Genomic DNA, 17,507 nt, shown 5'->3' with positions numbered 1-17,507 from the left:
TCTCACGGGATCAACCGAAGTACAAAATCAATACTTAATAGACAAAAATTTCATTGGTGTCGTTCTGAAGATTTTACGCCTAATTCTTTTACGAAGTTCTGTCAAATCTATGTTTTGGTTAAAAACCAGTCGCGCTGTGTTCTTCGATAAAAAAACAACGCCATTCTCGGTGTCACGGACCTTGCCATCATAGTAAATAACAGCACTAATATGTTCACTCATCTTCAGTTTCTATTTTACTTTAGCCTCAATTTCTCTTGCTGTAACTTATACAACCTGAGACTGAAATTTGGCTTATTTATAGCCTAAGGCTTTTTCAGATACTACTGTAGCAAAATAGCGTCCACGTAGGAGCTTTTTTCGTAATTTTGCTGACAGTGCATCCTTCTTAAAGTGTTTTTGACACTATTTATTCAGAAACATCTTCTCAAAATTATTTTTTAGATACTACTGTAGCAAAAGAGCATCCACGTGGGAGCTTTTTTCCGTAATTTTGCTGACAGTGCATCCTTTTTGAAGCATTTTTGACACTATTTGTTCAGAAACATCTTCTCAAAATTATTTTTTCAGATACTATTGTAGCAAAAGAGCGTCAACGTGGGAGCTTTTTTCCGTAATTAATAGTGAATTTAATTAATAAACCCTAAAAACCCTAAACCCTAATTTAATTGATTTTTTTTAATTTCATAATTAATTTAATTAATTAACCCAACTCTAATTTAATTAATTTTTCCCTTAAAAAACTCTAAAACCTTAAACCCTAAAAAACATTAAACCCTAAAAATCCTAAATCACTAAACCCTAACCCTAAACCAATAAAAAATCCTAACCCTAAAAAAAAGGGCAAAATGCTCCCACAAGGAAGCATTTTGCTTACACGTCCCCTAACTTCGCGCTGACGTGACACACTTTCGGAGAAAATGATCCTTTCCGATAAATAACCAAAAAGTCGGGCTATTTCGATAAATAATGATATAAAAGAGCTTTTTTAGTAAAATGCCCCATAACATATTTATGAAATCACCACTAGAATTTCTTTTCTTTTTCAATAATTTATTATAGTGGTATATACCGTTATAACAGAGGCCCATATTTTCCGTACATGATTATACATTCTTTCTGGTGCCAATTTTAGAAAGGCAAACAGCCGTTGATACCTACAGCTTTCAAATCATATCCATAATGGTGCCGGAGTTGCCCTCCTAAGTTCGAATCTGAAGCAGCTCTTCTTGGAGTTGGTAAGTTTGAATATGAAGAAGCACATTGAGTGACTTGTAAGAGAAGCTGAATCAACTTCCGTACACAACGTTGTTAGATTGAAGTATTGGTTGGAACTAAAAACCGATTGAATAGATAGTTAAACTGGTTCTCTTATTTTTTAAAAATTTTCTAATAATTTATTTAATTAATCAACCTGAAAATCAGTAGATCAGTTCTGAAAGAGAGTATTAAAAAAAAGGTTAGGAAGGAGGCGTTAAGATTAGATTAGTTGTCATAAAATTACTCAAATACCGCTGTTTAGGAGGAGCTCTGTTCACTTTTCCATGTTTTGATGACTTGGGGATTGGGTTCACGTACTGCAACAGCAAATGACAGTAACGTAATACTGTCATCCCCTCCGATGCCATTTCTGTCAGGTTCAGGTTCTAACAAGATTGGCTTAAGCTTCTAATTCTAATTCTAAAGCAGCAGCAATTCATGAAAGTTGCAGACAAACTTTATACCCTTTATTAGACTCACATGCTTAGTCCATACACACCTGCCCAGCTAACGGTGCCCACAACAGTTTGCAAATTCCACACTATACAAAATTACATCTCTCAATTGTAAAAACAAACTGCAGGCAGCCACTTATGCATCAACTATTCTCTTGAAAGTAGTAGACATCAGATCAACTTCAAATTCCATGACAAAGGTGCGAATTTCCATCGGAGCAAGATCCACCTCCAATTTTTTTGGATCAACTGGTGCACCTCTCACCACCTTGGGATTTTCATTTTGATTTTCAGTTTCTCCTTCTACTTTCCAAACAAGCCTCCTCTTCTCCATTTCTTCTCTTTCTTGATTCGCAGATAAGCTCAACTCTCTCACCTTCGCTATCTAAACAAATGCATCAACACTATAGACATTACCACCACTTCAAATTTAAATGGTTTCTAAAATAAATAAACAAAAAGACAATTAAGCCTGGAAACTTCATTGCCTGTACCTTCTTGCCTGGAAACAGCTTCTTCAGTTCCACTTTACTCATTACAGAAAGATCACTGTCCTCTCCAACCTGTGTAATCCAATAAATGTTGTATAGAAGGTTATTTAATTAAACCTACTTTGTTATGGAAAAGAAATAAGGAAAACAAACAACTATAAATTAATCCAGGGGCTCTTCTGCACCATCGCTGGGTTGGCTGGCTGTCCTTAAACACCATTTATAGTTAAAAGAATATATATGAAGTCGACTGAATTCATGGTAACACTTGTTCCTGAATTGTGAAAACCATTCTGATATAGATGTTTTCATTGGAAAACAATATCAAAGAAGGAATAGGAATTAGAGTTTTACATTTATTTAATTTCTTTAGGAGTCTTAGCTTTACTAGGTTTTTTATAAACTTTAAATTAGGAATTCTATTCGGACTTTAAATTAGGAATTCTACTCGGACTTTAAATTAGAAATTAGATTAGGACTTTCCCTTTGTAATTAACAGCCTATAAAAAGGCTGCCAATATGAAATAAAGTAAGCAGTTTATTTTTATCACAAACATTAGTTTGGGAAGGGGGTTCAGTCAAGGACGAATCTGCCTTTTGAGTAACCATAGGTCGAAACAAGAATTATTTCTCATCTAGACCTGTGACTAGATCCTATGCCAAGGCGCATAACAACTTAGTATCGGAGTCAGCTGTCATGGGTGACAAAAAACTTTGACAGCCAAGCTGGAGGCATTCATGGAACAAATGGCTACAAGGCAACAAGCATTAGAGGTGCAGATGGCAATGTTATCTCTTTTGGTCCAAAAGACAACGAAAGGGGATTCAGAAAAAAAAATGAAAAACATGGCAGCAGTTGAGTGAAGAAAAGAAATTCAGATTTGCAAGACGGTGGGGGCATGGTGCCACGATACTCTTAAGATGGAATTTCCCACTTATGATGGTGTTGGAGATCCTTTAGGATGGTTAAAAATATGCGAAAATTTTTGGCAATCAACGGACAACGAAGAAGACAAAGTCAGCTTAGCTTCATTCCATCTCTTAGAAGAGGCACAATTGTGGTTTGATCAAATCAAAGAAAAGGAAACAAATCTGGATTGGGAGCGCTTTAGAGAGTGTTGTCATGTCAGGTTTGGGCCACCTATGAGTAATAACCGCTTGGGGGAACTTGCAAACCTGAGACAAACTGGGACGGTAGAAGAATATCAACGCCAATTTCAATCACTACTTGCTAGGACTACTGATCTTAAACCTCGACAACAAGTAAACCTTTTTACTGCCAGATTGGCAGAGGAACCTAGAATTGATATTGAGATGCAACCACCAGGAAACCTTGGAGTTGCAATGTATATGGCTCGAGCTTTGGAACATAAACAAAAAGTCTCTTCCAAGATGTTACCTCAAACCAATCTAAACGGTCAGCTTCCCAAAACGCTGGTCGCACTTCAATTATTCCAACAACTAAGAGCTTTGCAAAGGAAGGAGGGCAACCAACGAGAACAATGGGGAATAACAGCAAAATAGGTTCTTCTACACCATTTATCAAGAGATTGACACGAGCAGAAATGGCAGAAAGAAGGGCTAAGTGATTGTGTTATAATTGCGACAAGTCTTACTCCATGGGACACAAATGTAAAAGGCTATTTTGGATAGAATTACAAGATATTGAAGATGAGCAAGATGATGAGGTAGATGATCTTGAAATTTCTTTACATGCCATTAGAGGAACTTGCAATTCATCTATTATGCAACTAACGACAAATGTGTCAGGAAAAACAGTATTAATTCTCTTTGATTCAGGCAGTACACATAACTTTCTACGTGAAGGCCCAGTGCCAAGATTAGGACTGAAAATACAAAAGAAATCTGGGCTGCAAGTATGTGTGGCAAATGGAGAACGGGTTCCTAGCATAGGCATTTGTAAATCAGTACAGTTCGTTGTGGCCAATGACAACTTTCAAGCTAATTTTTATACAATACCATTAGAAGGGTTTGATATGATTTTGGGGGTTAAATGGTTGTGTACCCTTGGTCCAATTTTATGGGATTTCAGCTCCTTAACTATGCAATTTGCAGTAAACAAAAAGAAGATACTATGGCAAGGCCAGCACCCAGAGGAAGTTCTACGACTTAGTTTGATACAAGGACAGTATTTAACTAATATAGTATTGGATAAACTACTTGTAAAATTTGCGCATTGATTCCAAGAACCGTCTGGGTTACCTCCTAACCGCAAATGTAACCATCATATAACTCTTAAACTAGGAACGAGACCAATTGTAGTCAGGCCTTATCGATATCCACATTTTCAAAAGGATGAGATTGAGAAGCAGTGTGATCAAATATTACAACAAGGAATCATTCGATCTAGTAGATCGCCATTCTCTTCTCCAGTATTCTTGGTAAAGAAACATGACGGGTCATGACGTTTTTGCATTGATTATCGAGAGCTTAATACTTACACTATTAAAGACAACTGTCCGATTCCTGTAGTGGATGAATTGTTGGATGAACTTCATAGGGAAAAATATTTTATAAAATTGGATTTACGGTCAGGATATTTTCAAATTAGAATGGCAACTACAGATGTGGAAAAGACTGCCTTCAAAACCCACCATGGACACTTTGAATTTCTTGTCATGCCATTCGGGCTTACCAATATCCCTTCCACATTTCAGAGTTTGATGAATGATATTTTTCGCCCTTACTTGCGTAAGTTTGTTTTATTCTTCTTTGATGACATATTAATTTATAGCAAAACATGGACTGAACATATGTATCATGTAAGATTAGTTTTTGAACTCTTGTGGGACAACATGTTGTTCTTAAAGAAATCCAAGTGTTTCTTTGGAGTCTCTCAGGTAACCTACCTCAGTCATGTCATCTATGGTGAAGGAGTCGAGGTTGATCACACTAAAATTAAAGATGTCACCAATTGGCATACCTTCGAGCTGTAAAGTTTGCCATTTGTGTTGTTGGCATACTAAACAATGTTGCACAAATTCTAAGCTTTCAAGCTTCATTTCTTTCCAAAAAAAATCTTGACGAAGACGATGCAATGTTTTCAATCCCCCTTCATGTGCCATAGCATGTATAGAGGAAATAATAGTGGGAATAATTGGTGAGGTAGGTAAAAGGTACAACCTCCCTTTAAAGACAATCAACCCATCTTGTGCGACCCAATTGGACCCCAGTTTTCCTTGTAGAATGCTTTCCTAGAGTTGTGATAATTCTGGGGAAGCTTTTATTTCTTGTTTGATGGCTTTAAGAATTTCAACTTGAGGGAATGAAATAGTCATGAGGTGTGGTAAGTCTTCGTCTTTTCTAGATAAAGCATCTGCAGCTCTATTCAACTTTCCTGCTTTATATTCTACTCGGAAATCAAACCCTATTAGCTTGCTGATCCAATGTTGTTGTGGGGATGTCGTAAGTCGTTGGTCTAACAAGTACTTAAGACTGAAGTGATCAGTACGGATGAGGAAGTTCCTTCCCCAAAGATATGGCTGCCAATGAGTCACTGCCTTTGCCAAACCAATTAATTCACACTCGTAGGCAGCCAACTTAAGGTGTCGATCTGCAATCTTGCAACTGAAAAAGGCAATGGGGTGTCCCTTTTGTTGCAGTACGGATCCAAATCCGCCGTCTGAAGCATCACATTCTACCACAAATTCCTCCTCAAAGTTGGGTAATTGCAAGACTGGGGCTACTAAAAGAGAAGTTTTTAATTGGGTGAAAGCAACATCAGCTTCCTTAGTCTAGTTGAAAGCATTTTTCTTTAAAAGAGATGTTAAGTTTCTTTAGAAGAGATGTTAAGGGTTCAGCCACTTGTCCATAATTCTTAATGAATTATCCTGCCAGCCCAAGAAAGCCTCGTAGAGCCTTGGTAGTTTTAGGAGTTGGCCAATTGGTGACATCTTTAATTTTAGTGTGATCAACCTCGACTCCTTCACCATAGATGACATGACTGAGGTAGGTTACCTGAGAGACTCCAAAGAAACACTTGGATTTCTTTAAGAACAACATATTGTCCCACAAGAGTTCAAAAACTAATCTTACATGATACATATGTTCAGTCCATGTTTTGCTATAAATTAATATGTCATCAAAGAAGAATAAAACAAACTTACGCAAGTAAGGGCGAAAAATATCATTCATCAAACTCTGAAATGTGGAAGGTCTACCCAAAGTAAAAAGGAAATTGGTACTTATTGTAGTTGTGGACAAACTATCGAAGTACGCTCATTTTTTACCCTTGTCCCATCCGTTTACTACTATATCTGTTGCTACTGTCTTCTTTGCAGAGGTATTCCGACTTCATGGCTTGCCAGAATCCATAGTTTCGGACAGTGATAAAATTTTCCTCAACCTGTTTTGGAAGGAATTATTTTGTCAAAGTGATTCTAAGCTCGCTTTTTCTTTAGCATACCTTCCCCAATCTGATGGTCAGACAGAGGTAGTTAACCGAACAATAGAAATGTTACGATGCCTCTCTAGTGATCGTCCACGACAGTGGGTCGATTGGGTTCCATGGGTTGAGTATTGCTACAACACCTCATATCTCACTGCCCTAAGGGCCACCCCTTTCCAATTAGTATACGGTAGGGATCCACCTCGACTTCTCTCCTATTCAGCTGGTTCTACAAGGATTGAAGCTGTGGATAAGGCTCTACAAGATAGTGATGCACTTTTACAAAATGCTCGGGATAGACTCTTGCAAGCTCAGCAACGAATGAAGAACACTTATGATTTGGGGCACAGAAAGTTGAACTTCAAAGTCGAGGATTGGGTTTGGTTACGGCTTCAACAATATCGACAATTGATGATAACTAAACTGAAGCATCACAAGTTGTTGCCAAAATATTTTAGTTCTTTTAAGGTCTTAAACAAAATAGGAACAGTGGCCTATCAGCTTGAATTACCTACAAGCAGCAGAATACATGATGTATTCCATGTTTCTTTCCTCAAAGAATACAAGGGACCTCAACCAGATGCGGTAGGAGACTTGCCCTTAGTATATGATGGCAAGGCCTTGCCTACTCCACAAGCTATTATTAATACCAGGCTTAATTGAAGTTAATGGGAACTATTAGTGCAATGGGCAGGATGTCATGAAGAAGATGCCACTTGGGAACCAATTGATAGTTTTCGAGCAGCTTATCCTGAATTTGGGCTTGAGGACAAGCTCAACTCCGAGAGGGGGAGTAATGATATAGATGTTTTCATTGGAAAACAATATCAAAAAAGGAATAGGAATTAGAGTTTTACATTTATTTAATTTCTTTAGGAGTCTTAGTTTTACTAGGTTTTTTATAAACTTTAAATTAGGAATTCTATTAGAACTTTAAATTAGGAATTCTACTAGGACTTTAAATTAGGAATTAGATTAGGACTTTAAAGGCTGCCAATATGAAATAAAGTAAGCAGTTTATTTTTATCACAAACATTAGTTTGGGAAGGGGGTTCAGTCAATGATGAATCTGCCTTTTGAGTAACTATAGGTCGAAGCAAGAATTTTTTCTCGTCTAGACCTGTGACTAGATCCTACGCCAAGGCGCATAACACATTCCTATTTCCTTTGAGATTTAAGGGTAAAAGTTTTCTCAAAGCATGTACAAGATGGAATTAAGTGAAGAGTAAAAGGCTAACCTCGTATAAATGTGCCAACCTAAGGAGGACTTTTCCATCATCAAGCTCCTGTATAGAACAGGAATATAAGTTAGAAAGGAAAGGGGAATGAAAGAAACTTGCATGTCATAATTTACCACACTACTATAGACTTTTGCAGAATGCTCCTTTGCCTTAAACTCAATATAATGCAAGTATAACAAAATAATCGATAATTGTGCATTTCGCTTTTCCCGTCCATAAAAATACCATCTACCTGAAGAGTTATAAGTGCAACATTATCAGGTAAACTATAGGAGGCATCAATTGCAGAAAATGTGGGTGTGTGAGAACTCATCCAGTTCTCTCCATCCTGCCAAGACAAATTGGCTAGTTAGAAACAAATCTCCATGACTAGAATAAATGTGGAAAAACAGAAATAAAGGAAAAAGAAAGCAACCTCTTCTGCAAATGCTAAGAGGAGGGGTGAGTATATCTCTTGGCCAAAAGAACGACGCCACTTAGCACCCTCTCCAAGTGGGTCAATTCTGTAATAATATTTTCCTTGGACCTGGATGTGTTTTGGTGAAACAAAAAGCAGGCTCTGATTATTAGGAGAATAAAAGCACAATTTGTAGACAAAACTACACTTGAAGATGTTAAAGCAAAAGTTGAAGTCATTTTATACATATGAACAAGTTATTAACCCCTAGATTAAAAACCATGGTTATCGGCAATAAGTGAAACTAACTTCATTTCAACTATTTGTCAACAACCTCTTGAGAATCATGCAAACCATCATCAACCAGGAGTCTTAAGAGACAAGTTAGAGCCAAACTGATAAAGGAAAATGTCAATTACCACAAACAGGATCTGGATAATTTTTACTTACAGCTAGTCCTCTGCAATCATCAAGAACGCAGACTGTTTCATTTAGAGCCTCATCAACACCTCTAGAGTCATCAAGGAGCAGCCTCCTACGTGGCAATAGAAATCCAAAATCATAATTCTCACCAACTATCAGGTATGCAAGTATTATACACTTGGCCATGCCATAGAAACCCACACCTTTTACGTATTGCCTTTGGGAATTTTCAATATCCACCAAGTGCTATGGTCAAGGTAATATAAGAGTAACTGAAAACCAAGTAAAGGACAGATGAAAGCAAACCTGTGGAGCATCAACTCTATTTGACCATCCACTATGCTAGATCCTCCTAGAGATCGATCTACCAGGACTGAAAATTCTTTCTTACTATCACGAATGTAAATTCCTAAATTAATCTGCATGGGTAAGAATGCTATATGTCAAAATAGAGTCTCTCATTAACAGAAATTCTCTAAAAGTATAAACTTATCTTTTGGAACAAAGTTACTGATGGAAAGAACATACTGGGTAATAATTTCCAGCAACTGGTTGGTTTACTTCCAGGTCCCAGTCTGTCCTAAAATCACGAATCTGCAAAAGAAAAATAAAGATGGGGTGGAGTGAAGGGGAATTAAAATTCCATAGTTTGTTACTGCTAAAAATAAGTAGTTAACAAGCGCAAACTTAAAGAAGTGTTTCTTTGCATTCTAGATTAACACAAATAACTTACTATAAGATAATTCTTTCATAATCTATCTTGGAACATGAAGGCATAGCCCAAATCTGGACTAAAGTTTGAGGCTAACAACCATTCTGTGTCTCAAGATGGTATTCAAACAATAACGTTTAAGGCTTAACACTGCAGCATGCAATCAACATACCCGTTTAATAAAATCACGTCCATTAGAATCAGTGTAGAATGTTTTGCTGTTTTCCAGAGAAGTTGTTATCTGAGTTGCTACTTCTTTTCCAAATCCATCATGAATTGGCACAGGCCCAACCTGAGATTCAGACACGATTAATGCATACAATCCAACATGCATGTTTTTTTTGTTATAAGATAGTGACAATAAAAGTAAAATGCATACAGAAACAAATAAATGACAGTAAAAAAGAAAAATGATCACTAAGCGTCAAATACTCAAGACATTTATAAAGCCACAAAGCTGAGCAGGCCATTTGGTAAACTTACAATGAACTCAACTTCAACATGCTCCTTCTCCTTGTAAAGTCTAGTAGTCTGCAAAACATATGCCAGTAAGAAAGCTACATTCTCTAAGATAGATAAGAGATCTGAAACTGCGAGAATAGGATATCTGTTTAGATTGGAAGAAAGCATCATAAAATTGTGAAAGAGCTCTACTTCTAACTCTTCATGATTCAGTTAGTTTCATCCACCAGCATAAAGCATTACTTAGCCACATTTTATCTAATATTAGTTCAGGAGAAAACAGAATTCTAAAGGGGAAAGAAATTACACCAACAAAAAATAAGCATCAGACAAGGCAAGACACCTGAAATATCCACGGATTGATCTGCTGATGCACCTCATTTATCAATGGTCCTTGAATAACAGTCAATGAGGCCTGAGACTCAACAAGAAGTATTAGTTTATAGATAAGGTAATTATGTGTTTGAACAAAAACTTCTTTGAATAAAACCACAGACCTGTTCAGCTTTTATGTGGTATGTGCCATTTGGACGGAAGACATATGCCCCAGAGTTCTTGTAAAAATACCAAAATTTTTATATGAGAACAACCAACAAAGAGATACCTAGTGTTTTACTTAATTGCCAAGCAGGCAACAGTGCAATAAGAGAACATAGAATGCTAGTTTGTAATGCATGAGGAACTTCAATGTTACATATCGATACCTGGGGTGCTTTGTCGTTAACTCCATTATATCCAGTGTAATAGCTAAATGATTGTTCCACTGATTCCTCAACCTTCAAAAGTTTCAATCAAGCATTAGCCACACGGATTTTTAGCCTCATATCTCTCACCTCCTGCCATTGCAGAAAAGCAAGGAAGCACCATACAAAAACAGCAATACTGATGTGACAATTGAAACAACCTTTTATATTCATTTGTAATCACAGTTGAAACGACACCAACATAAAGATATGCTTCAAGGAAGATAAAGCATCAAATAAGCAACATTAATTATGTATTACCCACCAAGTTTCTGTTGTTGACATAATTTATGATCTTCCCTGAAGGAGCTGAAATAGTAAGCGTTAAATTTCCTTCACCAACTTCAATAGCTGGTTTCTCACCCTTCTGAAATTTGTATATAGATGATTTGGTTGATCCAGCTCCTGAAATCAGACACAGCAACAGACTGCAACAATTTATTTGCATTTGATAATCAAAGAAATAGAATCCATACTTGTCAAACTATATAACAGAATTTTTAATAAGTAGAGCAGCTACATGAGTAAACCTGGCTTTTTAGAGGCAGAGATGGTGTAAGTGCTGAAGCCAAGAGGTGGTACAGATACCGTAAATGCAATCCAATACTTAGGTACATCATCTGGGCTGCTACCTAAATATGCCCTAGCATAATACTTCCTTAGGTCCACATAGGCATCAACTATTGGAACAAGCTGTGATTCAATTTTTCTCCCCTCGGAATCATGAACAGTAACATCTTCATTAACAACCTACAACAAACCAGATAAACATATGTGATTCCTAGCATCAACACAGCCTGATAGACGAATGTAGATCTCACTAACATTTTCCGTGGTCAACTTTGATTACCTAACTAAATAAGATGCACACCAAAGAACAACTCAGGCTGCAATATTAGAGAATGATTTTAGACATATAATTACCTACCTTTGAAGCAATGCTGTTCAAAGATGAATGTTGGATATGCATAAATGTCCATCATGGAGATGCTCAATTTTTGTGAGTTTTTTCCTTATCCTCATGACCATGTCCATCATAGATATATCTAATTGTTATAAGGTTTTTTCTTACAATCACAACCATGTCCACTTCAATATGTCCAACAAAGGTACTCCAGGAAAAATAAAGGATTGAAGCAATATCATTTAAGTAATCTCTGAAAACAAAGTTTCACAAATAGCCAATAATATTACGCTACGAGCTCCTTAATTTGAGGAGAAGAAAATGGAGTTCAAGGAAAAGAGAAATGGATGTACTCACAGGAAAACGTATTACATCCTCTCTTTTCCATCCCAAAGAATTGTAGACCAAAACAATCTGTCAATGAAAAGAACTAAAAATTCATTTATCTAAGAATTATTTATGAGGTCAAACAACAGACAACATGAAAAATTCCTTCTTACCAAGTTCTTCCCATGAGACAGGTCAGTTTCTGATGCAGGACAGTAAGTGATATTCAGAAGTGGACACTGGGAAAAGATCAAAGAGGTGGATAAGAAGACACATCTAAGAAGACACATCTCACATGTAAGCCACTTAGCTAAATTTCAATCATGATTAGTTTGAAAATCAACTGTATTACACGTGAAACTAAAATTCATCAGTCATGACTTATTACCTGCTGGAAATTGGTGGTTGGGTCACCACATCCAAAGGATGACATCGAATCAGTTAAGCAAGCAAGTGAAGATGCAACAACCTTCTCAGCCTTTACAAAGATAACAAACAAGTATACAACTTTAGACCAAAGTGAAAAGAAATGAGTATCCAAGAAAATTATAAGAATCAAATCCGCACCTCTGTGTAGCCTATTGATAGCCTTTTTGCATAATCATTGGCCACATGCTGCTTCTCGGTACCTGTAACAGCATCATGATGTTGAGCAATAGCCATAGCATCTGCCAGTGAGTCCGTATTTGGCCCTGAATCATTCCTCCCTTTGAAAAATTCAAGTTGCCTTGCTGCCTGATTAAATATTCACAAATATGAACTGTATACGTTAATGAAAAAGATTATTGAACCAACTATATCACATTAAAATGGACAAAGAACAGTACCAGATAGTAGCCACTCATTTTTCTAACATAGAATTTTAAAGCTGGTCTACTTGTAAAGTATCCTGTCCAGTAAGCATTTGCACGATCTGCGTAACTGGTAAGAAGTACACTAACTTCTTAGAAAATACAAAGTGTGAGAACCAAGATTTAGAGATTCTCAAGAAATGAACTCACGGAAAGTAGTCCTCAATTTTGAGAGGCCAAGATTTACTTGTAGCATATTTGGCATCAGTATATATGGATGGAGTAGAATAGAGAGCATTGACGCGTCCATCCTGCAAGTTGTCATTCAAAACCAGTTAAAACCAATGTTTGGATTAATAATATGACACCCAGAGAGGATAAAAACAAACCAGGTAAAGTATGCTAAAAATGTCACCAGAGAAATAAAAGAAACTAGAGATGCTCACCTTATTCACATAATGAATAAGCTTGTCCATGTTCCGGTACCAAGTGTATGCATACTGATACCTAAAATCTGTTCCCATGGTCCACATTATGTGATTTGTTCTAGTTATGTTTGCCTGCCAATAAAACGTTTTCAGGACCGATATGGACAAAAAAATCGAAGATAGAATTCTTGAAGTAAAAAGACAACATAGTTTCCAAATATATTCAGAACACACCAATCTTTCTGTGGCAGACTAGTAAATCGGGAAGGTTTTATTAAATACTGTTTTGTTTTAAATGGATAAGTATCAGGATACTTCTTTCTTATAGCGGAAACAAGCCTTTCCATTGAACAAAACAAATGGTCCAGCCAAATACTTGGGTAGGTACTTCTTCTAAGTAAGGTTGAACTTATTACTCATAATGATAATATTGAAGATTATACATAATGCGGGAACTTTGCTAAAACAGGTACTTGCCACCTCATAATCTAGACCTATTATTTCAACATTAAAATATTTAATAAAGAGGAATAAAGAAAAAGGAAAAATTTTAGTAAGAAAAAAGATATCCATAAATATTAAGACCAAATAACACAAGAAGCAAAAGCAAAAACCTTAAGAGAGTTCCATAAAGTACCAAAATTCCACAAAGAGATGGGAAGGAAACCAAGATAGAAAATTCCTAACATTGCAATTTAACTTCATTTACCTGTGCTATTGCCGCGGCAACAAAGTCATTCACTCTGTCTTGGACATTGTAATCAAACAAATTGACATTATCCTGCAACAGAGGCAACCATATTTAACTAGAACCAATTACATACTCGAGTCAACAGACTGACTAAACAAATAAGATTGAGCTTACTTGAACAACAGGGGAATCAGCATTAACTTCAAAGTAGAAACCTGGTGGAGGTTCATAATTTTCTGGGAATGCTCCTGCAAAAATCTGCAACGCAAATAAGTTCAAGTAAAATAATAACTGAAGAATAATGGAATGTTGATATACATCCGCAGCCACAATTTGAAAGGTCAATAAATCAGTAAATGCAACACTATAATCATGAAGTTGAAGTACAAAATGTCATATCAAAAGCTAATCATGCATACACCAAATACAAGCAAAACAAACAAGCTGTTCACCTGAGCAGATGAGCCCAGGCTCTTAGAACCCCGCCAAATTACTTCGAGACTCTTCTCTTTTTTTCGCTTAATCCTGTCTTGGTAGTCTATGCGGCCAAAGAAAAATGAGTCGAATCCCACCTTCAAACATAGAAACATAATTCTATCTAAACAATGCTGCTTGAAAAGTGAGTAACAATAACTGAAGAAGAAAGCTAGCAGCAGTAGTTACAGATAGACTTACCTCCGCACCCAATAAGTAAGCCTGTACTGCAGAATGTCCAAAAGGATCAATTTGCCATCCAATTCTTGGAGTGACACCAAACTCCTCTTTTAGGAATCGATGTCCAAGAGTTGTTTGATCAATCATGTCTATGTAATGTGGTACTGCCTCATCATGCATGCACATGCCTCCGTTTCTGGCAGAAGCAGAGGAAGAGAATGAGTGGAAGTACAAACTCGTCGGGATATGACAGAAAAGAATAGTTTTTAAACATGCAACATAGTTGCAACCATGGATGTTTGGAAAAGGGTTTATTTATGTCACGAATTACATGAACTCCAGTTGACCCGAGTTGACAAGTTTCTTGACTATACTCTGAGTTAGCTCACTCTGATCATTCCACCATCGCTGAAAAAATGCCTGCATGAATCAATTAAGACAATTACAACGCAAACACGACATATGACACATGACAACCACATATCTCTTGCCAGTACAGTCGAGCAGCATAACCTTAAAATACGTTTAATGCAGCGTTTTAGACAAGGAATGCGAAAAATGGAGGTTAAGCTTCAAGGAAAAATTTATACTAAAGACAGTCAAAATTCGAGATTTCTTGCCTGCTCAACATAAATGAACTTGCGATTTTTGTCAGCTAACAGTGCCGGCACTAAAGAATCCAACACATTCTGCACACAAGCTCCCTAGTGGCGGAAACCCCACAGAAACAGAAAGAGAAAAAAATAAAAAGAAAATTTAAGATAGAATCGTAGAAATAGAGAGTGGAAGGAGAAAGGGGGCACCTGGATGGAATTGTTAGAGCCAACATAATACTGATCAACGGTTTTTAACCAACCAACATCATCATGGGTGTGAGGAACCAAATGAACATTGATTTTCCCAGCATCTATTCCAGCTGAAGTGTTATAAACCATGTATTTCGATTCAGAACATAAAACCCCCAAAAATAGCACCACGCCGATCAACTCAACGGTACGCATACTTGGCAGTTTAGTTTAGAGTGTGGGTGTGGGTGTGGGTGTTGGAGATTTAAGCAGTTTTAAGGTGTTGGTTTGAGTTGGAAAGGGAAAATGGAAACAAGTTTTTGGCTTCAAGCAACAGATTACTGTAGCTTTAGACGTCATAAACGAAAAGGACAGCAAAGGTTTTCAGTAAAAAACGTTTACGAGACTCTGCTTAACAGATAAGGGAGGAGCAAGTCAAGCAAGGAAACACTCATCCAAACATTTCTGCAGTAGATGGAACAGCGACAACTGCCATTCTTCACTTTCTTTTTTGGTATTGACTTCTCTTGATGAATACCAATACCAGTTGTAGTGTAGGTATTTAGTATTATTATGATAATACTACCATCCTGCTTCTTTCAACTTCTTCCTTATCCAAAACTATTTTTAAAATAAGGTAATTTATGTTATTTAATATTTAAATTTTATCAATTGAATTTTAATTCTATTCAACCTGAGTTCGAGAAAATATTATTTAAAAAAGGTAATTGTTAAATTAAAATATTAAAATAAGTATTTTAAATTTGTAAAGACTTTTGTTGCAGTGCGCTGCTGGTCTATTAATTCAATCCGCCTCGTTTTTTAATTTAGTATTATAATATATAATATTTTAATATAGACATTAAAATTATTAAATTGTCTATATATAAAAGGTTAAATTCTATTATTAGTCCCCTCTCTTATGTGTAATTTGTGAATTCAATCCTTATACTTTAATTTTTGTTATTTTTAGTCCTTTTATTTTTTTAATTTTGAAATTGTAATCGATTATAGTTGTTAAATTTATTAAGTTTTATTATTTTCAAATTTTGACATGGTAAATATATTACCACATGTATGATGTCATGTCAACTTGTTATTTTCACATTTTACTCACAAAAAGTCGGTTAATGGCTTTAACTACTATCGTTGCATCAATATTGAAATTTCCAAATTCGAAAAGGGATTAAGAATGATCCAATTGAATAATATAAATTAAATTTACAATTTCATACATAGTAGAAGATTAATAGTGTAATTTAACCAACCGATCTTAACTGCTACCATTTGGATCGGGACTAAAATTTCAAAATTTGAATAGCATATGGACTAAAACTAACCAATTTAAAAAGTACAAGGACTAATTTTGATTAAATTAATATATAGGAACTAAATCCATAATTTATGCATAGTATAAGGACTAGTAACATAATTTAACCTATAGAAAGTTTTAATATATGAAAAAATAAAATTATTAAATATTAAATTAAAAATAATATATATTTTTAAAAAATAAAAATTAATATGAACATTCTTAAAATGGGTTTATGTTAGTCATCTATAAATATAACAAGTTTTGACAAAATTATAGACCCATATTTTAAGTCTGGTGAACTCGGACAATATAAAATATATTAATATTATATTTAAACTTAACTCATGAATACCTCTAATTTATGAATAGAATGAATATTGTTTTTATGAGTGAGGGTTGAGATTTATGAATAGAATGAATATTGTTTTTACGAGTGAGGGTTGAGTTGCAACAAGTTCATATGTAGTTACAATATTATATATATAATCCTTAAGGTTTAATATGGTTTAAAACATTTGATTTTAAACTTTGTTCAAATTTATACATATTTATAAATAATTAACTTGAGTTAGTTTATATTTGTACATAATGATTTTTATTTAATATTTAGTAATTTTATGAATATATATTTTTCCAGAGATAATATATACGTTGCCTCTAAATTTCATCGCTTATGTATTTAATCGGTACCTAATTTTTTAGGCTTAACCGGTATATGAACTTAGAGTCTCACATATTTTGATAATTATCTTGTAACTTTATTAGAATGTGATGATGTGGTATAGCCATGCAATAATATATCGACACATGTTAGCCTAATATTATGACACGTAGCAAGTACTAAATTTAATTTTTTATTAAATTTTGCTTTTTAATTTTAATTTAAAACAATTTGAATACAAAATTTAATAAAATTATTTTTTACATTTTATTTTAATATTTAAAATTATAAGTTAATTAATATAATATTAAAATTAAAAATATTATTTTTAGGAAAATAAAATATTATTTTATAAAAAT

At 35.2% G+C, this 17,507-nt stretch overlaps 1 protein-coding gene across 1 annotated transcript; it reads right to left on the bottom strand.

Moving 5' to 3' along the window:
• Positions 1 to 1,705: 1,705 nt before the first annotated feature.
• Positions 1,706 to 15,786, bottom strand: LOC108460299 (probable alpha-mannosidase At5g13980). Its single transcript, XM_017759746.2, has 29 exons — positions 15,191 to 15,786; positions 15,008 to 15,091; positions 14,719 to 14,807; positions 14,409 to 14,583; positions 14,186 to 14,305; positions 13,908 to 13,991; positions 13,752 to 13,823; positions 13,061 to 13,174; positions 12,825 to 12,925; positions 12,651 to 12,744; positions 12,391 to 12,558; positions 12,212 to 12,301; positions 11,997 to 12,062; positions 11,854 to 11,910; positions 11,123 to 11,342; positions 10,858 to 10,997; positions 10,554 to 10,625; positions 10,347 to 10,403; positions 10,193 to 10,264; positions 9,871 to 9,918; positions 9,560 to 9,679; positions 9,204 to 9,269; positions 8,982 to 9,094; positions 8,703 to 8,787; positions 8,271 to 8,381; positions 8,088 to 8,183; positions 7,853 to 7,900; positions 2,210 to 2,278; positions 1,706 to 2,100 (listed from the first exon to the last, which is right to left on the bottom strand). The coding sequence occupies exons 1-29, from the start codon at positions 15,386 to 15,388 to the stop codon at positions 1,852 to 1,854; spliced, it is 3,078 nt and encodes a 1,025-aa protein (XP_017615235.1). The 5' UTR covers positions 15,389 to 15,786; the 3' UTR covers positions 1,706 to 1,851.
• Positions 15,787 to 17,507: the final 1,721 nt, after the last annotated feature.

The sequence above is a fragment of the Gossypium arboreum genome, chromosome 4 (assembly GCF_025698485.1).
Source record: "Gossypium arboreum isolate Shixiya-1 chromosome 4, ASM2569848v2, whole genome shotgun sequence".
Classification (NCBI taxonomy): domain Eukaryota; kingdom Viridiplantae; phylum Streptophyta; class Magnoliopsida; order Malvales; family Malvaceae; genus Gossypium; species Gossypium arboreum.
This window is presented reverse-complemented; position numbering and strand designations above follow the sequence as displayed.